At 40.8% G+C, this 22,852-nt stretch overlaps 1 protein-coding gene across 1 annotated transcript in view; it reads left to right on the top strand.

Moving 5' to 3' along the window:
• Positions 1 to 14,590, top strand: part of LOC138647515 (monocarboxylate transporter 2-like) — a 37,667-nt gene extending 23,077 nt beyond the window's left edge. Inside the window, exons 3-5 of the mRNA XM_069736553.1 lie at positions 4,990 to 5,133; positions 9,346 to 10,206; positions 11,250 to 14,590. Of these exons, the coding sequence (XP_069592654.1) occupies positions 4,990 to 5,133; positions 9,346 to 10,206; positions 11,250 to 11,533 (1,289 nt within the window). The 3' untranslated portion in view covers positions 11,534 to 14,590. The remainder of the gene's footprint in view (positions 1 to 4,989; positions 5,134 to 9,345; positions 10,207 to 11,249) is intronic.
• Positions 14,591 to 22,852: the final 8,262 nt, after the last annotated feature.

The raw sequence follows: 22,852 nt of genomic DNA, 5'->3' as shown, positions 1-22,852 counted from the left end.
CTACTAAGGGTGTGGTAGGATCTGACTGCAAAGTACTTTTCTTACCTAAACTAATATGTACATTTGTGATCTCTTATCATTTGGTTTCTTAATAGCTAATAATAAGACTCTCTGTAACAAGTTGCTATACACTTGGCCACTCCATTTCCTGCCATGCGATTCAGGTCATGTCAGTTCGGAATGATGTTTTTGCATCAATTATAATGGTGGCTAGGGTGGAGCTGTTGTGTTGGTGTCTATGGAAAAAGTGGTAATATTATTCTCATGGTAAAAAATGGTCTTGCAAGTGTCAGAATAAAGTGGCTCGCCAAAGTCCACATATTATATTTTTTGGTTTGATTGAATGCTACCCCCATTACGATTGACGCAAATCCTTTAACAAAATAATAATGCGGCCATTTAGGCTATTATGTCCTCTGCCTCAGTGTAGAGTCCAAGTAAGTGGTACTTAAAGGGGTACTCCTATCGCAGACATTTATGGCATACCAAAAGAATATGGAATAAATATATTACAGACATGTGTCCGACTCTTCCAAGTAACCAGTTATGTGCTTCATTCACTTCTGCCTTAAGGTTACTGTAGGGAAATCTTTAGATAGAAGATAATTCGGGGGTGCCAGCTGTTATCTTGTAGAATTCAGGGGTGCCAGCTGTTATCTTGTAGAATTCAGGGGTGCCAGCTGTTATCTTGTAGAATTCAGGGGTGCCAGCTGTTATCTTGTAGAATTCTGGGGGTGCCTGCTGTCACTGTCATTTTTGTATACCTAATGAAGCGCAGCCTGTAATATTTCAGTATATAGTAGTAGCAATCAAACTTTAAGCCCCCTAGAGGGGGTAGAAATAAAGTAAAGAAAAATGTAAAAAAAAAAAAAACTAAGTTTGAACCACACCCCCCTTGTTTAACACAAAAATAAAGAACTTTAAAAAAAAATAGAATAAATAAACATATTTGGCATCACAAAAACTTTCCACAAAGGTCCGATCGATGATGATATAGCAAAAAAAAAAAAACATACCGTATATACTGTATATTGAAATGCCACAAATGCTGTTTTTCAATATGATATTTATGAAAACGGCATCTTTGTCGACGGAAAAATAAAAAAGTTTTGGTCTCCGAAAATAGTGATTTACCAAAATCAGTCCGGAAAAATCCGCACCACTTTCCGCAACGTGTGCACGTGGTCTTAAGCGAGTCAAGTTCAAAAGTTTATTCTACTTGTTAAGTAAGGAAAAGTACATTTTCCATTTTATGGCAAGAACTCGAGTTTTATTTTTCTATTCTAGGTGAGTAAGCAGGATTTCTGGTTTACCGGGCAGCGCTCGGATCATTTTTGTTTTATTTTTTTCAGCTTGTTATGGAAAATGTATGATTGCATTGTTTGGTAACCATAATGGCTTCGCTGGGTTTAGTACAGTCCATATATATGCAGGATGATATACAATTTCCAGTATAATGCATTGAAAAATTATCTTCTCCATCTTGCTTTTGTCTTTTCTCCGCTCTCTGGAATCATTTTGTCCCATTACTTATATCGCTTTCACCTTGGCAAGAAAATGCTTTGTGCATCTCTATGTCTTTAAATTGCACTCCATTTGTCTGAGCCACTGACTGGGCATTTTTTCTCTTGTTTTTTCGCTCGCTGTAATCTGGCATTCTCAGTACAAATTGCCGAACGCTCGCTGGAGAAGTCATTTGTTCTGTGGGTAATGATGCTCCTCTTCTATCACCGGAGCATGTAAGGACTATCTGCAAACCCTTTGACTTTTTTGCTTTTTTTTTTTCTGCTTCATTCTACAAATTCTCCTTGACTTTTCTTATAGCTTAACTAACAAAAAGGTGAGAAAAATATCAGCGTCTAATTTACAGCTTTATAAAAAGTCCATATTAAAAAAGGTTTTATTGTAGAATAGGATAGAAAAGACTTCGGAATGTCTATTTTTGTAACTGAAATCCCAAGTGATTGCCTGTGATCAAGTTTCCCTGCAGCACTCCCGCAGGTGAGATAAAGCATTACATCTGAAATCAATGTTTTATCTGCATAATTCATGGATATGGTGGATTCTTAACTTAGTAGCCACTATTTCCTCTATATGAGGATCACCCATCTATTAACTCAGAATGTCCTAATAACACATTCATAAATAGTTTCTTTAAAGTTTTCTATAATTTATACACCTTGACTTTTTGCAGTCATTTCTGTCTTTTGATATCACAAGAACATAGAATTGTTGGACCAATTGCTAGAATAAAGGAGCGTAAATGTGGTGGCCCCCTACACTTTGCCCAGTGGTCTTGACGGGTTTTCTCCACCTTTTCGTAACTGTCCAGGGTTGAGGGATCGATTTTAAAAATAAAGAACTGAGTATTATTATACTTACCACTCCAGTCTCCAAAAACTCCAGCAACGCCACTCCGGCGGACTTCACCAGACTTGGTCTGATGAAATCCCATCCATACAGGCACCTGGACCACTGAAAGGCTACACAGATCAGATCTCGTAGGAGATCGTGATGTTTCGACAGTAGCAGACACAGGTGGAAGATGGCCAATGTGCAAGAACAAGGGCCTCTTTTTGGACCTGCTTGCTGTTTTGAAGGTGAAAGTGGGCCCCTTTATCTCTTGGGCCCCTGTTGCACCAATGATATGTCTCATCCGAAGACACCTGATGTTGCAGTCATCCAGTGGCCTCAGCGGTCCGGCTACGGAATGGATGAGACTTTATCACTTCCTGGTCTAGTTGAGATGACTGGGGTGGGATAGGGAGGGTTGGAGTGGTACGTAACCTTCACATCTTTTTATTTTAGAACAGTCCCTTCGTACTGGAAAAAACCCCTTTAATGTCTTTATTTCCTTCCTCCTTTTCGATAATCCAGTCAATATAGTGAAAAATGTAAAGAAAGGTGTCCGCTATATGATTATATGGGGTATCCGTTCCCCCTTCATTGTTACACACCTCAGAAAAGACAAATCTCCCACTGGGAGGCAGCTTGCTGTAGTGGGAATCACCCCCCATTGCGTTCTCAGCAGTGGGAGGCAAGGTCGGGATGTCATACCCTTCAGGCAACCAATACGTTGGTCCTATCCAGGCTGAAATTGAAGGATCTGGGAGAACATGGACATCTGTCTTTGCCGCATAATTTTTAGACTGCAGAAAGTAACCGTTGCTTTAATTTTTTTTAATAAATCACATGATAATAAGAAACTTTGTAAAATATCTTATTGCATAAATCTGCCTCTTTCTCCTCCTGGATTGATCTTTTGTTAATTCATGGGTAAAATCTGTATTCGGTGAAGACAGATTGATGTCCCCATTACTGAGATAGGTGATGACGGTTGGTGGCTTTAAAACTTTATAGAGATGGGAAGAGCGAGGAACATTCGTCGGCAAGTTTTAACGGGAGTGGTGGAACCACTGGTGGTTCGAGGAGAGCCTAGAGGGGCCTGAGTCGGTGGGCACCTGTCTCTTCATCAGAGCCCCCGATGGTGGGGTTAGGCTTAGCTCCCGATGGACACCAGGTGCTACTCCAAGATATACCTTGGACGCACGGCAGGAAATGACCAGCAGGAGAGTACAGCTGATGCGCGCACGGCAGGAACACAGGAACCACAGATGCAGATGGGCATGGCTGGTATACAAATAGGCACAGGCTGGTCCAGCTGATATTCAGATAAGCACTGGCAGGTGCAGGCAGGTCAAGGTGGTATACAGATAAGCACTGGCAGATGCAGGTGGGTACGGCTGATACACAGACTGGCACGGCAATTGCAGGCGGGGCTGACTGATGCACAGACTGGCACGGCAATTGCAGGCGGGGCTGACTGATACAGACTGGCACGGCAGATGCTGGTGGTACTGGCTGAAATACAGACTGACAAAGCAGGTGTTAGCAAGAACGGACAGGAACAAGGCAAGAATTAGCAGGTAGGGTTAGGGACGGGCAGACACTAGCAGAACTAGCGGAAAGCCTGCTGGGAACAGACTAACAACGTTGCACAGGCCCCTCCGTGCAGGTGGAGGTGCCTTAAATAATAAGTGCCTCCCAGCCACTGCTGCAGGACTGTGCGCACGTGCCCTTAGCACAGTTTCGGGGATCTGCACACCGTGGGCAGACCCCGGCCAGCAGCTGGAAAGAAAGGAGGAGGAAGTGACAATGAAAATAATCCATCAGTTTTTCTTGGTTTTTAACTGTAAAATTACAAAATGACTCTTGAAACCTTGGAGAAGGTTTCATCAAACATAGACAATTTCTTTAAACCAACATGCATTATACAATTTATGTCTATATTGTCGTGCTGCTGTTTGTATTGTTTATTTTCTATGCAAATTGTCTCTTCAAAGAGAAATAGGACTAAAGCTCTAGTGCCACTTACTGGAATAAGAGATCCTAAAAGTCAATATCGACCCTTTATCGAACCTTGCCACATCGCTTAGGATAAAAGCTAAACCAGAATCTCTATTTGCAAACACGTGTTTTTGAGTGTTGCCTCTCCTCAGTGCAAAGCAAGAGATATGAATTTGCTGTATGAGAGGCCTCTGACGGGTGCCTAAGGGGTAACTTTTCTCCTTTGGACAGTGACATGGCAGTGTACGTTACCTCTAGACCCCAGCCTCGCATACAGACAAATCAGATCTCTTTCCTTGCACCGAAGAGGTGCAAACACCCTGAAACATGTGCTTGCAAATAGAGATTCTGGTTTGAGTCTGTCTTGTTTTTTGGCAAGACTCGTTAAAGGGTCTATACTGACTTTTAGGATTGCTACTTTCAGCAAGTAGCACTAGAGTTTTAGTCCCTTTCCTCTCTGAAGAGGCAACTTTCCCATTTAATTTCCCATAGGAGCATTACATGGCCTATAAGTCTCCTTACACTGCCATGTAAGGCATTTCACTCTCCCGAAGGACACACGTTATCATGTAGACCCTAATGTTTATGTTGTAATTTATCATCTTTAGTTACATTGTTACCATGTCTATTTGCATTTTTCAGGTCCTGTAAGTAGTATCCTGGTAAACCGATATGGCAGCAGACCGGTGGTGATCTTTGGGGGTTTCCTCAGTGGAATTGGATTGATTTTAGCCTCTTTTAGCACCAGTCTTATACAATTATATATCTGTGTCGGTGTCATAGCAGGTAATAAGGCCTAATATTCTGATTTACTGTACTTAACATAATCTCTCTTATCATATGGATTAGTTGATGGGCTTTTGACAGGCGGATCGATGTTTGATTTGTGAAGTATGATAAGGAAGAACAGCCCGAGGTTATATTGTCATTAGATGAAATGATATGTAACATTAACTTATGACAGAATGAGTCTTTAAAAAAAAAAATGAATATTACATTTACTCCATTCGCAAGGTTAATGGGGGCCATTAATATCACATCTCTGCGGCCTGGGCTGTTTTTCTTGTAAATGTAATGATGCAACATTAACGAGAAATGAAGGCAATTTGCTAAATGTATTACCGCTCAGTAAAATTCATAGATTTACCTGTCATGTTCTAAGACTGATTCTAAGACCCCCTACCAGTCGCTAAAATGTTGGGGTAGAAGCTGTATTTTATCTACTTTCTTCAGTTACCACACAGACCATATGCAAACTGCCTCTTCAGAGAGGAAGAGAACTTGAACTCTATAGCGCCACCTGTTGGAAGCATCGATCCTACAAGTCACTATCGACCCTTTAACGAGCCTTGCAATATGACTTAGGATAAAAGCCAAATCAGAATCTCAATTTGCAGGCACGGTGTTTCGGGTTATTGTTCCTCATCAGTGCAAAGTATGAGAACTGAAATTTCTAGGTGAGAGCTGTGGACTGAGGTCCAAATGGTAATGCTTCTCCTTATGGAGAGTGACATACCGGCTCTGGCATGCCATTGTAAGGAGACTTATTCGCTGTGCAACGCTCCTCTGGGAAATTTAATATGCGAGAGAGGACGAGGATTTGAACACTATGGTGCCAACTGTTGGATTGCACTGCACGGCGAATAAGCCTAATGGGAGGGCCTAAGAAAGGTGAGCATAATGATTATTATTTTTAACACCTTCCTTCCCCCTTTGTTTATTACTCTTTGGAGTCTGGAGAGATCTCAGCATAGGTAATGTCTTTTCACAGCAAGTGGAGCACATTTGATTTGGACCATATCGAATCTACAGGGTCGATTTGAACTAATCTGTCTGAAATGAATTTTAGTAGATGTGCTCATCTCAAAAAGTAATTTGAAGAATTAAAAAAAAAATAATCCAACATTCTTACCTACTTTAAACAATAGATCATTTTCTGAAGACAGATCTCTTGCTTTGCACTGAGGAGGTGCAAGCTCCCTGAAACATGTGTCATGACTCAGTTGTCAGCTGTCCCGGGACTGTCCCTAATGCTAGGGGCGCCCTAGCTCATCCTGTTTCCCGGATTCTGATGGTGAAGACGCCGAGGCCACATAAAAGTAATATGGGAAATTAAAAATAAAACATACAAAAATTCTTACCTGCTTTAAACAATTGGTCATTTTCCGATGACATATTCCCTTTAAGCGTTTTACAGGTTGTCCTTCAGTGATCAATGTGATCTATTAAGATATATACTAGCTAATATTTCCACTTCAGTGCCACCATAGAAGAGCCAAAGTATTACACAGTACTCAAAGAAATCAGTAACTGACCCTGTAATGCACAAACAGCGTGGAAAATGCTCTTTTTCCACTTTTCTCCAATCTGAAGAGGGAAAACTCTCTTAAAGAGTATCTGTCAGCAAGATCAACTCCCCAAATTGCATATATGTGCATTCAGGTCTTTGAAAGCTAAATCTTTTGACACCTTTTATATCTTCTATCTGTTGCTGCATTCCTGAGAAATCAAAGTTTTATTTCCTATATAAATGAGGCTTTCATTAAGTGCTCTGGGTGTGACAGCACCTTCCCAAGTCTCTGCCTCCCATGGTTGTTTCCTTGCAGAGCCCAAGCATATTTAGCTTGATTACTTTGTCTCGTCACACAGACAGTGATTCATCAGTCAAGCTAAAGAGGCTGGTGCTGGATGGAGAAACAACCTTGGGAGGCAAAGGCTTGGGAAGTGCCTTGTCACTCCCAGAGAACTTTCTGTCTCATTTGCATGTGTATTTAAATGCTGATGTCTCAGGAATGCAGCAACAGATAGAAGATATAAAGGTGTTGATAAATTTTTATTTCAAAGACCTGCGTGTCCGTATGTTTGGCTTGTTGTAAAGGGGAGTTTGATTCCTTTTAAGTTGGACTTCACTAATAAAGAAATTGTTGGAGAACAAACTCAAAAGTCAAGGAAACAGAGAAGCAGTTGAATGTAAATGTTTTTGCACATTTTAGATTATTCAGTCCGTTTTTACAGAAGTTTAATGATTGTAGTCCCAAAGGAACTACCGTACTTCTAATAGGAGGAAAAAATTGTGGAGTCTAATTTACTGCAAGGATTTTGTTAGTGACTGAAACAAATTTTTAATGACAAGTCAGCAAGAGGAATGCTGAGTAGTTTACTAATTAATGCTAGTAAAATAAGATGATAATAAATTAGATTTGTGTCAGTGGAAATTTAATGAAGAGATAATAAGGAGCTATAATTGATTATTACCTAAATGGATAGTTGGCATTCAACCTAGTGGTTGGCATTCGACCTAAATTTGCATAACTCCTTACATTTTATAAATTCTTTCAGTGTCACCCAAAATATTTTAATGCCTATTTTTCATAATGTCAGTAGTTTTTTTTTTTTTCTCCTAATCTTGTTAGAGGAAGTTCTAAAGGAATTTGAAAAGCCATTTATTCTGCAATTTTCACTTGTGGCAATAAAATCGTATATATGGTATTTAAAAGAGTAAATAAACTTTTTTTTGTTTTATTATTGACCTGTCTTTGCAAACTTAAGAACCTTTGTAATATATTGCATTACTTTTATTTTGCTTACTTTTCTCTCAAACGCCATGCTGAAGTGGATGTTTTAACTGCCTTTGTTCATGCATTTAGAGTAGATGTTTTGAACTCCAAATTTATCCGTTATCCCTACTAAAGTGTGAACTTTTCTACCCTCGTCCCTCATGCTCAGACGCTATTTACAAACACAAAAGGGATATTTTAACTGCCTTGTTCATCATGCACTTGGAGTAGATGTTTTGAACTCCAAATTTATTAGTTATCCCTACTCCAGTGTGAACTTTTCTACTCTCGTCTCTCATGTTCAGACACTATTTACAAACACTCTGTCTGAGCATGGGGGAAAGGAGGATGTGCAGATATTTGATAGATCTGCTGTTTAATTAAAACCGTTACTCTAAATGCATGAGCAAGGCAGGTGAAAAGTTTGTCTAAAAAAAAAAAAAAATCAAGATCGGGGAGAAGTTTGGCTAAAAGAATTGTAACTTATGCTGAATGTTTTTGCCATAAAATTATATAGAATCTGCTCGACTCCTCATGCTCCATAGCATAGTGGCTGCAGATTGGCTAACATTCTCAATGTGACAGGTTCCCTATAAGAAGGTTGCAAATTAAAGTCAGTCTCACAGGCTGTAGGGATGGCTTCAAAATAATAATCTTCCAATCAATATGTCCTCCAGTTTATTTGGGCTGTATCATCAGATAATTACCTTCTGTTAAATAAGGTTTGTATGTTAATTTTTTTTATAAATTAGGCTTTTTTGTTTAATTTTTGATGTCACAATTTGTATTAAAAAAAATTCTTGCACTCTCACTTTGGCCACTGGGGCTATTCTCATCTCACACTTACTGTTCTTGAAATAAATCTACAAGTACATTAGCAGCTGTCGACTGACTCAGACCCTATCATTTGCATTGAAGCATCTAATGAGCGTGTGCAAAAGTTCATTGTGAAGGGAGGTGGAGATGGTGAGCTGTGACATCACCTATTGTGTTAGGTGGATCCTTTGTTATTAGCTGTGGAGGTGTTACCGGCCATTGTAATCCTGACTTTGATGATCATGATACTGCTGCAAAGTTTTCTGCAAAGAACAGAAAGTATAAGGCTAAAATAGCTTCATTTGTCATGGTGAAGATTGCAATATTTGATTTTTTTTTTTAAACACAAATTTTGAAATAATAATAATAAAAAAAATTATCAAAAAAATGTAAATTAAAAATATACATCTACCACAAACACGTCATTTAAGCAGTAAGTCATTTCATAATGATATTCCTTTTTTAACCCCCCCCCTTGACAAAAAAGAGTAACACTAATAAAGAAATTTTTGGGGAACCTTTTATTTAGCCTCGGCCGCTAGTTTATTATAACAGTATAAATTGTTGTACAGATCTCATTGTTTTGTATCAATCATTTTGCCCTTTTTTTTTTGTTTATTTTCAGGGTTTGGCTTTTCTATGAACCTTCAGCCATCAGTTATCGTAATAGGGAAATATTTTCTGAAAAAACGCCCCATAGCCAATGGCCTCGCGATGGCAGGAAGTCCGGTTATACTTTCCACGCTTGCCCCTCTGAATCAGTTTCTGTTTGATGAGTATGGCTGGAGAGGAAGCTTCCTTATTTTGGGGGCCACTCTGCTTAACTGCTGCATTGCAGGGGCTCTCTTCCGACCGATTGGCCCTAAGACGTTGAAAGCCAAAAAGGGCAAAAACAAGCCAATCCAAGACATGGACCCAGAGAAAGTAAACATGAATCCAGAAGAAGAACCCCAAAAGGGGCAGAACCCTCCATCAAAAGCGAAAGAAAGCTGTTTTACTAGATTCAATAAGGTCTTAGACTTGACTTTGTTTAAGCACAGAGGCTTCTTGATCTACCTCATAGGAAACGTCTTGATGTTTCTTGCCTTCTATGCCCCTATAGTGTTTTTGGCTCCTTACGGGAAGCACCTTGGCGTTGATGAGTACTCAGCGGCCTTCTTATTGTCCATACTTGCCATCGTTGATATGATCGCTAGACCGGCCACTGGTATGATTGCCAACACTAAATGGATCAGGGCGAGAGTCCAATACTTTTTTAGCTTTGCCGTGACTTTTAATGGTTTCTGCCACCTTATGTGCCCTTTTGCAACAGGATATGTTGGTCTCGTTGTGTACTCTGTGTTCTTTGGATTAGCATTTGGCATGGTTTGTGCTCTTCTTTTTGAAACTCTCATGGATCTTGTCGGAGCAAAACGATTTTCAAGTGCTGTTGGACTGGTCACCATTGTGGAATGTGTCCCTCTTCTACTGGGACCCCCAATTGGAGGTAATTTGTCTTATATATTTATTTTATTACTTTTTTATATTTGGGTTATTATATAATTTTTTTTTAGGGTTTGTACATATCATTTTTGAGCCTTTTGTCGGATAGCAATCCATTCGAAAAGCTGGCAATATGACACTCTTTAGGCATCCATTAAATAAATGAATGGATACATTCACCTGGAGCTTTTTCAGCTCCCCAGCCTGACAAAGTTGCAAAACATGATTTTGTCAAAGGGCTCACTAGGTGGGGTGTATCATGTAAGGCCAAGGTCCAGGTGGGCACACGGGCGACATGTATCGGTGCAGCAGGCGGGTGAGACACGCATGACACAGATAGCAGATAGGAGACCATTAGCAGAGATAATGAAGGCTGCAGACAGAGAGGTAGCTGAGGAATTGTAAGCCGCAAGCAGACTGGAGACGTTCAAAGGCTGTAGACAGATTGTGGAGGTACTGAAGACCGCAGTCGTACAGATAACTGAGGGACTGGAAGCCTCAGGCAGATCGGTAACTGAGGAACTGGAAGCCGCAGGCAGCTAGGAGATGTCCTGAAGACTGTAGACAGCTTGTGGAGGTACTGAAGACCGCAGGTATAGAGATAACTGAGGGACTGGAAGCAGCAGGCAGATTGGTAACTGAGGAACTGGAAGCCGCAGGCAGCTGGGAGGTGTCGTGAAGACTGTAGACAGGGAACTGAGGGAACTGTGCACAGGCAAACTACAAATCTTAATACCAAGACAGAGGTGTGTGTCTGGGTAGGCCTTATGTGGGCCTAGGAAGCTCAACACATGGGAGCCCGATGTGGAGCACAAGAAAGTCTAGTGGACCGGGTTGTAGGGAGCTGAGTACAGACCAGAGACAGGTGTTTAATAGATCTTGAGAATGAACATCAGATTCTCAGAAATCTACAAACAGTATAAAAAATCCTTATACGTTCTATAGACCTCAAAGGCGTCACCAACGTGACCTTCTCTGATGTACATAAGACATTTGCTGACCTGTATGTTGTAGGGTCCTAATATTTGTATGTTTTATTTCTTACAGGTGCTATTGTAGATACCTTTGGAGACTACAAATACATGTTTTTTGAATGTGGGGCCATTATGGTATTTGCTGGTCTCTTCCTTTTCGCTGGGAACTTTTACAACTACCGTATGCTGAGGAAAGAGGCAAAATCTCAAAACCAAGAGCGGAACGATATAGAAATGAAGGATGGTGCCAGTTTGAACAAAAAGGATTATGATCAAGTTTGCGATGGTGAAAAGCCAAAAAATGGCAATGAGGTACCTCCATCCAAATGTGAAGATGTGAACGGATCAGGCCATTAACGATGGTAGCACTTCAGGACATTTGTAGTTATTTGGTGGGATCTTCACATTGGAATTTTTTGTTCTCTTTCTGGTCCTCTGTGTGTACTGGTAGCACAAACTCTGCCCCAATATGGGGTGTCAAGAGTTGTATTGGACCACAGGAAATGTCTCTACCTGGGACAGAGAAAATACAAACCCCAAATGAAGGCAACAGACCTCTGTAAACTACAGATATCACATGAACCCCCTACAAGGATGACATAAGATACTTCGATGAGCTCCCAACCTAAATCTGTAATATACAACAGGATTCACGAAACATGAGATATCTGACATAAAATAATGATCATGGGGGTTTTCTAAATTTTTTATCAGCCAAAGTTAATAAAAAATGTCTTAGAGGTGTATATATGTCCTGCTTATGAGCCCCCTCTTTGATCAAAAGTGTAGAGCAAGTACAAAGAGGGTCTTCTGCTTTGGAGGACTTCTGACCACATTCTCATTCATTTAATTTGAGTGGACCACATGTAATGACACACTTCTCAAGCAGTGGCCGCTATTGGCAAAATGGTGACCTCTTCAGCTTCTACTGTTGATCGGTAGGGGACAACCACTTTAGTATAATCGTAATTGATCAGTCATTGGTGATTGAGGCTTTTATATATGGTCTCCATTCTGGGTAGACAGCATGGATTATGTTAGTGAATATCCAAAAAGGGGTCACCACTGAAAGAGTGAAGTGCCTAGGCCTTGAATTGTAATTTGTTTGACAGTAAATGTCTGTCTCGACGATATTTAAAGGGGTATTGCAGCCAAAAATATATATAATCCATTTACAGAATAGGTAATAAATGGTAGATTGAAGGGGGGGTCACAGAGAGCCGCTAGAACGAGACACCCCAGACCGCCATTCCTTTAAGTGGAGGGCTGTTGTCTATTTCCATTTCCAAGTAGAGCGGTGGGGTTATTAAGAATAAATCATGGTATGGCTACAATTTTCAGACTGCTCTATGCCATGCACTATGCCTACAAGGCTTTTTTACTCTCAGGAAACAGTATACAATTTGCACTTTAAAAGGGTGGTCTGAAATGCAAATACATTTTTCTCCAAAATGCCTATTGCCATAATCTAATATATTTTCTAACATACTTTAATTAAAAATCCCCTATCATTCCCTTACTATACTATCTAACAGCTTCCTTTTTGATGACACTTCATTTAAGAATTCCCAGTGCATGCTGGGATCGTCAAATGAACAGTCATCAAGGTGTAGAGGCAGCGGTCACTTCGTTTCAGGGTTTGGGCTAGTCCCTGCACTGTCACTGTGTGAAGTGCACAATGACAGTGCGCTCTCTCGCAGACTGATATTAGTAGTAATGAGCCGGCAACCGAGCAGGCTGTCAGTGTGCACTGTAAGACGAATACCCGGCATGCAAAGACCAGTTCTGTACCCGCAAGTTACTTGTTGGTGCAACTCAGGCGCCTGCACGCTGGGTAGTCTTACAACGCGCACTGACAGTGCGCACTGTTGCCAGCTCACTACTATTGATCTGAGCCGGTGAGAGAGTGCACTGTCATTGAGCACATTGTACAGTGACAAACCAGGGACTAGCTCAGCTCATGGAACGAAGGTCACCACAGTTGCAGCTTCGTTTCAGGGAGGCACCGCAGCCTCTTCCCCCTGATGACGCTTCATTTGACTATCATAGCATGCCCTGGGAACTCTCAAAAGAAACGTCATCAAAAGGGAAGTTGGAAAAAAGAAAAAAAAAGCAGTTAAATAGTATAGTAAGGGAAGAATAGGGAATTTTTAATGAAACTATGTTAGAAAATCGATTAGATTATGGCATTAGATGGGCATTTAGGATAAAAATGTATTTGTATTTCAGTCCACTCCTTTAACTGAGCGATGTCTGGAACACACATTTTTCAAATATATCTTTGTTTCCCAAACCAACCAATCACAGTGCAGCGTTAATCTTTTAAGATCGGATCTGTTATTGGTTGCCATGGGTAACAAGGTAAGTTAATTTTAAATTAGACAGATTTTTCAAATCTTAGACCAGTTGAGGGAAATTTTTGAATCATTTAAAAAAAACAAACTGCCCTTGTTGCCCATAGCAACTAATCATAGCGCTGCCTTCATTCCGTATTGTGCTGGTGAAACAAATCCGAGCAGTGATTGGTTGCTATGGGGCAACAAAGACCGTGTCGTAAATCTGTCCCATTTCTATATATTTGTGGTGATATTTATTCTCCAATTCTTTATTTGTGAACCTTTTGAATACCGTAGAACAAAATTCACCCTTGTGTAAAGGAGCATCTGCATCCGCCCCCCCCCCCCAAAAAAAAGCATGGAGTCAGATTTATTAAATATATATATATATATATATATATATATATATATATATATATATATATATATATATATATATATATATATATATATATATATATATATATATATATATACATCAATTTTTAGTGTTTTTTTGCACATCTTAAGACACTCCCACTTTCCAGCTAAACCATGCCCTTGTCAAGTATGCCATAAAAAGTGCCTAAAATATTTGATAATTATGGTTATTTTGATTAGTTACTCCCCTCCCTTGTATAATGAGCTACTTTAATCCTTAAAGGGGTTGTCCACTTTTATATACTTTTATTTTTAGATGAAATTGGGACTAAAAATTAATTTTTACAATTGGGTTTCATTAAAAACTTATGCATCATTTACATTCTTTCGTCTCTGTGTTGCGCTGTCTATTGCTGGGTACAGAATGAGTCAACTGAGAATCCATTAGTGAGCTCGGTGAGATTGTCTTTTTCTGAGCCTCTCAGCTGATTTATGAAAACAGACCACATTAAATTGAATGTGCGGGGAAACAAAACAAAAAAAAAACTATAAAATACCTGTGTAAAAAGTGTCCTCAAAGCTTGGCGACCCCTTTAAAAAGAGAAATCTCTTTTGTCCTCCAAGCTTGACAATCTCTTTTGTTCATAGATTAATACAGAGCTGATGGCAGCTGATTTGACATTGTTCCATACTACCAAATAAAGATGTTTGTTTTTTTAACCAGTGTGTCATCTGTTTGTCTTTTTCCCTGTGTTTTTTTTTTTAAATTATTTTAAAAATTGTTGACAAAAATATTTTAAAGAGGTTTTCCGAAGATAAAAAAAAAAAGTCTTTAGTAATTTAGTCTTTACGCAATTGTACACTGCCGAATCGTGACCGTTTGCGATGCACACACTCTCCCAATTCCTCTGGGTTCACGGCACCAATGGACGGCGGTCACGTGCCCGCATGTTGTGTTGAGAGGAGCGTGTGCAGATCGAGCTGTCAGTGAGTCATTACAGCCGCGCTCACAGTGAATTGGTCAGTGACTAATCACTCCCTGCACCGTCCCAGTGACTGGAAGCCAGCGGCTACAGGGAAGATAGAAATTTTTTTTTTTTTTCCCTTTTGCTGCTGCTTTAGAAAACTTACTGGGCATGTACCTGTGAAGTAACCCTATACCTGTAGGTAAATAGCATTTCTGGGGAGACAGCGGAGAGGAAAAGACTTAAAATAGTCCCTCCCGCAACCTGTACAGTGTAAAGTCAGGGATCCCGTGCCCCCACAGGTGGGCCTTCTGCTCCTGGCCTTATTTCACTTGTCCCAAAATGCTACCAACTCCTGCCTCACCTGCTGTGCGGTAAGAAGCCATTCATTTCTACGGCGCTCCTGTGTGTGCACTAGCACAGCTGCGTAGGTGTGTGTGTGTGTAGCTGCGTTGGCGCACCTGGCGAAGAGGCGTGCGTGCGACTGTGTCCGTGCATTTGGTATCTCTTATAGTTGCTGCTGAAGTTTTCTTTCACTATTTGCGGTCCTTTATTTTCGGCATGAGGGCGACCAGACGGTGGTATCGGATTTGGGTTTTAAGGCTACGTTCCCACACTGAGTATTTGGTGCATATTCTCAAAAAAATTGCAGCGTCTTAGGCGGTATCACATGTCAGTGCCACCGGTACGTGTTGTGACAGTTTCCTTCATTACCGGAGACACTGACACACGTAGACCCTGCACATGTCAGCATGTTTTCACGGACCATGTGTCCGTGTGCAAAACACGTAGACATGTCCGTTTTTTAACGGCAGCACGTACCACAGTACACTGTCCTCCGTACGCACGGACAGGCCGCTGGGGAAGATGCGCTACTGTAAGCTGCTATCCCCTGTGTGTGGTGCTGAACGCGCCTTTCATCCATTGTCCCCAGCTCTGCCAGCAGCAGCGCGAGCAGGGAACAATGAATGAAAGAAAACCCGACAAAACTCACAGGTGCGGGCTGCTATTCTCAGGCTGGTAAGGGGCCATGGATATGGGTCCCCCCAGCCTTAAAAAAGCAGCCCACAGCTGCCCAGAAAAGACGCATCTATTAGATGCGCCAATTCTGGAGCTTTGCCCCGTTCTTCCCACTGCCCTGTAGCAGTGGCATATGGGGTAATAAGGGGATAATGTCACCTTGCTATTGTAAGGTGACATTAAGCCGGCTTAGTAATGGAGAGATATCAATAAGACACCTCTCCATTACTAATCCCACAGTTAATAAGAGTTAATAAAACACACACACACACACACACACACAGTAAGAAAAAAGTATGTAATGAAACACACAGCTCACGGCGCCTTTTCTGGGCAGCTGTGGGCTGCTTTTTTTAAACTGGGGGGCCCATATCCATGGCCCCTTACCAGCCTGAGAATAGCAGCCCACACCTGTGAGTTTTTCCGGGTTGGTTGGAAAATATAGGGGGACCGCACGTCGGGTTTTCTTTCATTCATTGTTCCTTGCTCGCGCTGCTGCCGGCAGAGCATGGGACAATGGAGGAAAGCCGCGTTCCGCACCACCCGAAGGGGACAGCGCTTACTGTAGCGCTGCTTCCCGGTTGCCATCCGTGTGGTCCTGATACGGCACACAGCTGTCGCACGTGTGCCACACGGATGTACCATGTGAGCACACGGACACGGATATCTCCGGTACTGATTTTTCCGTTACCGGAAATATCTGGATGTGTGAAATCGACCTTAGGATATGTGCACATGTTCAGTTTTTGCAGCAGGAAATTCTTTTGTGTTACAGGAAAAACAATACATAAAATTTGTGCGTTTTTCATATTTTTCTTTTCTTTAAAGGGACACTGTCACCTGAATTTGGAGGGAACAATCTTCAGCCATGGAGGCGGGGTTTTTGGGTGTTTGATTCACCCTTTCCTTACCCGCTGGCTGCATGCTGGCTGCAATATTGGATTGAAGTTCATTCTCTGTCCTCCATAGTACACGCCTGCGCAAGGCAATCTTACTTCACGCTAAAAACGCTATAAAAACTCATTAAAAACGCATACATTATGCATTCTATCATTTAGAATGCATTCTGCATGTTTTGTGCACATGGATGCGTTTTTTTCCGCGAAAAAAAACGCATCGCGGTAAAAAAATGAGCATGTTCATTATGTTTGCAGATTTTCTGCATTTTTCCCGCAATTCTATGCATTTGGGAAAAAACGCACCAAAACGCGGTAAAATCGCGGTAAAAACGCATGCGGATTTCTGGCAGAAATGTCCGTTTTTTGTCAGGAAAATTTCTGCAAGAAATTCTGACATGTGCACATACCCTTTATGTTTCTGCAGAGGAAATGCACAAAGAAAAATTGATGTAATCCACTCATGATGATTGTGTCAATAGTATTATCAAAGCTAGAAAAGGAAGTTTTCCAAAATGAAGCACTTTTCATTAAAACATGACCCACCAAAAGAAAACAAGATTGATTGCTCTCAATAGTAGAAACAAAATAATGATCTTGTAGTTATACCTTTTTGATGGCTAACGAAAATAAAATAAGTGATACAAAGCGAGCTTTCGAGACTGCTGAAATTGAAGAGAACCACAATAAGTGGTCTCGAAAGCTTGCTTTGTAACATCACTTATGATGCCTTTTAATGGCTAACAAAAGGAAAATATCTACAAGATTATTTTTGTTTTTCCTACTGAGAGCAATCAATCTTTTTTTTTTTTTTTCAACTGGCTAACACTGTACCAAAATGTTTTTTCTTTTCTTTGATGAAAATGAAACAAAATGCATATCCTCCCCCCCCCTAAGGAAAATTACACAAGTACTATACAGCAACAAATACTCATGGTGGGAACATAGCCTAATCCTTGATCTGGTTCCACATCCGTGTTGTAAACGTTCTATGTATTTATGCAGTACATTTCTGATACGTTATGCTGTAAACTTGGTTCTTCTACTATGTGTGTATATACAGTACGCATAGTTTTGGTATTACATACATATGATAAGCTTGGTTCTGGAACTTTTACTATGCAGTATGCATAACTCTGGTTCTATATACATATAATAAGCTTGGTTCTGGTACTGTGTCTATGTAGTATGCATAACTCTGGTTCTATATACATATAATAAGCTTGGTTCTGGTACTGTGTCTATGTAGTATGCATAGCGCTGGTTCTAAATACATATAATAAGCTTGGTTCTGGAACTTTTACTATGCAGTATGCATAGCTCTGGTTCTAAATACATATAATAAGCTTGATTCTGGAACTTTTACTATGCAGTATGCATAGCTCTGGTTCTAAATACATATAATAAGCTTGGTTCTGGAACTTTTACTATGCAGTATGCATAGCTCTGGTTCTAAATACATATAATAAGCTTGGTTCTGGTACTGTGTCTATGTAGTATGCATAACTCTGGTTCTAAATACATATAATCAGCTTGGTTCGGGTACTGTGTCTATGAAGCATTCATGGCTCTGGTATTATATAAATATAATTAGCTTACCTCTTTTATATTCTTCAGTGATTTTCAACCCAGAAGTTTTGCTCCAGCACAGTGTGCTGAGAGGGGTTAATCAGCCTTCTTGTTTAAGGGCTGGGTTTTTGTGGACAACCATAGAGCAGGTTGTCCAACCTTATCTCCACCCCAGGGTGTGGACTGGAGCTTAAATAGTCAGCCTCCAGAGGCAATCAGTGTTCAGTATGTTTGGGAGAGAGTAACTCTAGGAAAGTGCTTGTGTTGGTGCTTAACTGAACCCTGAGCGAACGAATCCCCGCAGTCATATGGACTGTGAGATATCATTTTGTTTTGTTTTTTTCTGTTTTGCCCAAAGGGCCATATTTATTTTACTTCACCATGGTTTATGCCACATGTACCTAATAAATCCAACCGTGAAGGACTTAAAGAGACAGTGTTGCTATTTCTACCTCCGTGTACCGCTGAGTGAACTGATCTACCACAATACGTATAACAAGCTTGGTTCTGGTACTGTCTGGCATACTTGGTTGTTGTACTACATCCATAGAAAAAGCTTGGTTCTGCTATTGTGTATGCAGTATGCATGGATCTGGTATTCTATACATATACAAGGGCAGACTGTTATGGATCTGGTGGTTAGGAGCACCCGGAACGACCTGATGGTTAAACTCACACAAGACAAGCTCTGGGAAGTGGGAACTCTGCTGACCGCAACCCCTAATCCTATCACACAACTAGAAATAGCCGTGGAGCGTACCTAACACGACCTAGACGCCTCTTCACAGCCTAAGAGCTAACTAGCCCTAAAGATAGAAAATAAAGCCTACCTTGCCTCAGAGAAATTCCCCAAAGGAAAAGGCAGCCCCCCACATATATTGACTGTGAGTTAAGATGAAGTCACAAACACAGAAATGAAACAGGTTTCAGCAAAGGGAGGCCAGACTTACTAAACAGACAGAGGATAGGAAAGGTATTTTTGCGGTCAGCACAAAAAACTACAAAAGACTACGCAGTGTGTGCAAAAAGACCTCCGCACCGACTCACGGTGCGGAGGTGCCACTCTGCATCCCAGAGCTTCCAGCTAGCAAGACAAAATCATGATAGCCAACTGGACAAGGAAACAATGAACAAATAAATAACTAGCAGGGACTTAGCTTCTGCTGGAGTAGACAGGTCACCAGAAAGATCCAGGAGCAAACTGAACCAGTACAAGAACATTGACAGCTGGCATGGAGTAACGATCTGAGTGGAGTTAAATAGAACAGCCAGCCAACGAATAAACTACATCACCTGTGGAAGGAACCTCAGAAGCAGCAGCTCCACTCACAGCCACCAGAGGGAGTCCATGGACAGAACTCGCCGAAGTACCATTCATGACCACAGGAGGGAGTTCGAAAACAGAATTCACAACAGCAGACCTATCATTGGTGCAACCTGTAAAGCTGCACAGGGGCCCAAGAGACAAGTGGGCCCACTTCCACCTCTAAACTACTGTAGTTGGAGGTGTCCAATATCCTGAATATTTTGACTACAAAGGGCCCATATATCTTTGCACAGGGGTCCTCTTCTGTCTGTCTCTGCTACTGATATGATAAGCTCTGGTACTGTGTCTCTGTAGTACGCATGGTTCTGTTACTACATGGGTATATTAAGCTTGGCTCTGGTACTGTGTGTATGCAGAATGCATGGTTCCGGTACTAGAAACATAATAAGCTTGATTTTTGTACTGTGTCTATGTAGTACAGGAAAGAAAATGATCCAGCTCCCGGTACGTTGTGGGTAAAATCAGATTTATTCTTGTTCATTTAAAAGAAGGTATCCGAAAATATTTGTAGAAAGGGGGGAGACATGGGAGAAAAAACATATATGATAACCAGATCAAACAGGACATGTTCTAAGAAACCTTTAGTGACCTAAAACGGGAAAGGTTTCTTCTGATTTGATGTCAGATATTGAGGAAAACATGCACCCGTGTCTTTTTATATAGTGTATGGAAACTTCTGGTTTCAACTGTATATGTGCTTGTTTCTGGTGCTGTCTATGTAGTATGCATTCTTTTGTTACTTCATGTATACATTAAGCTTGGTTCTGGTACAGTATCTATACATTGTTCATGGCTCTGGTACTATATTCATATAATACGCTTGGTTCTGGTACTGTATCTATTCATGGATCTGGTACTATATACATAAAATAGGCTTGGTTCACATACTATGTCTATGCAGTAAGATTGGCCTCTGTCATGGACCGGAACAAACTTGATATGTATTTTTAAGTAAATGTACCTGCACTAAAAATCTGAAAATGAAACATTTTTTTAAAATCTGCTGTGGATGTGTCAGTTGATTTTCAAATGGATTAGCTACAGTGTCTTTCAATAGGAGTAATAATAAGCTTTTCGGTATGAACTGTTAATGAGTAATGAACATGTGAGTTTTTTTTAAAGTATGTACAGTACAGACCAAAAGTTTGGACACACCTTCTTATTTAAAGATTTTTCTGTATTTTCATGACTATGTAAAATTGTAACTTCACACTGAAGGCATCAAAACTATGAATTAACACATGTGGAATTATATACTTAACAAAAAAGTGTGAAACAACTGAAAATATGTCTTATATTCTAGGTTCTTCAAAGTAGCCACCTTTTGCTTTGATGACTGCTTTGCACACTCTTGGCATTCTCTTGATGAGCTTGAAGAGGTAGTCACTGGGAATGGTCTTCCAACAATCTTGAAGGAGTTCCCAGAGATGCTTAGCACTTGTTGGCCCTTTTGCCTTCACTCTGCGGTCCAGCTCACCCCAAACCATCTCGATTGGGTTCAGGTCTGGTGACTGTGGAGGCCAGGTCATCTGGCGTAGCACCCCATCACTCTCCTTCTTGGTCAAATAGCCCTTACACAGTCTGGAGGTGTGTTTGGGGTCATTGTCCTGTTGAAAAATTAATGATGGTCCAACTAAACGCAAACTGGATGCAATAGCATACCACTGCAAGATGCTGTGGTAGCCATGCTGGTTCAGTATGCCTTCAATTTTGAATAAATCCCCAACCGTGTCACCAGCAAAGCACCCCCACACCATCACACCTCCTCCTCCATACTTCACAGTGGGAACCAGGCATGTAGAGTCCATCCGTTCACCTTTTCTGCGCCACACAAAGACACGGTGGTTGGAGTCAAAGATCTCAAATTTGGACTCATCAGACGAAAGCACAGATTTCCACTGGTCTAATGTCCATTCCTTGTGTTCTTTAGCCCAAACAAGTCTCTTCTGCTTGTTGCCTGTCCTTAGCAGTGGTTTCCTAGCAGCTATTTTACCATGAAGGCCTGCTGCACAAAGTCTCCTCTTAACAGTTGTTGTAGAGATGTGTCTGCTGCTAGAACTCTGTGTGGCATTGATCTGGTCTCTAATCTGAGCTGCTGTTAACCTGCGATTTCTGAGGCTGGTGACTCGGATAAACTTATCCTCAGAAGCAGAGGTGACTCTTGGTCTTCCTTTCCTGGGTGGTCCTCATGTGAGCCAGTTTCTTTGTAGCGCTTGATGATTTTTGCCACTGTACTTGGGGACACTTTCAAAGTTTTCCCAATTTTTCGGACTGACTGACCTTCATTTCTTAAAGTAATGACGGCCACTCATTTTTCTTTACTTAGCTGCTTTTTTCTTGCCATAATACAAATTCTAATAATCTATTCAGTAGGACTATCAGCTGTGTATCCACCAGACTTCTGCACAACACAACTGTTGGTCCCAACCCCATTTATAAGGCAAGAAATCCCACTTATTAAACCTGACAGGGCACACCTGTGAAGTGAAAACCATTCCCGGTGACTACCTCTTGAAGCTCATCAAGAGAATGCCAAGAGTGTGCAAAGCAGTCATCAAAGCAAAAGGTGGCTACTTTGAAGAACCTAGAATATAAGACATAATTTCAGTTGTTTCACACTTTTTTGTTAAGTATATAATTCCACATGTGTTAATTCATAGTTTTGATGCCTTCAGTGTGAATGCACAATTTTCATAGTCATGAAAATACAGAAAAATCTTTAAATGAGATGTGTCCTAACTTTTGGTCTGCACTGTACATAGCAAGAATCTAAGGTCTCACTAAATATGTATATACATACAGACTAAAATTACTCCACTTAGTGTTTTTAGGCACTATTTTAGCCATGTAGGAGCCTTTTATAATGCGATGTGTAGGGTTATCCCTTATCCTTAGGATAGAAGATTAATGGGTGATTGTCGGGGGTCTGACATCTGAGATGAGACCCCCAGTGATCTAGTGAATAGGGCTCTAGTTCTCCTGGATGCTGAGAAAACAGAAGTCGTGAAACCAGTGTGACAGAAGTCTTGATCCATCTGGCCCTACTAACGTAGATGCTACATTTGATCTCCGTCATCTGTAGACGCACATGGTGTCACATTAGCTACATTATCACGTGTCATGGTGTTATTGGTAACATACAAGATCCTCATGTGGATATTTATAGGATTTTGGCTATGACCTGATTTGCAGCATGACCCCCC

Source organism: Ranitomeya imitator, chromosome 8 (assembly GCF_032444005.1).
Source record: "Ranitomeya imitator isolate aRanImi1 chromosome 8, aRanImi1.pri, whole genome shotgun sequence".
Classification (NCBI taxonomy): Eukaryota; Metazoa; Chordata; class Amphibia; order Anura; family Dendrobatidae; genus Ranitomeya; species Ranitomeya imitator.
Note: the sequence above shows the minus strand (reverse complement) of the source record. Positions and strands in the feature narration are given on the sequence as shown.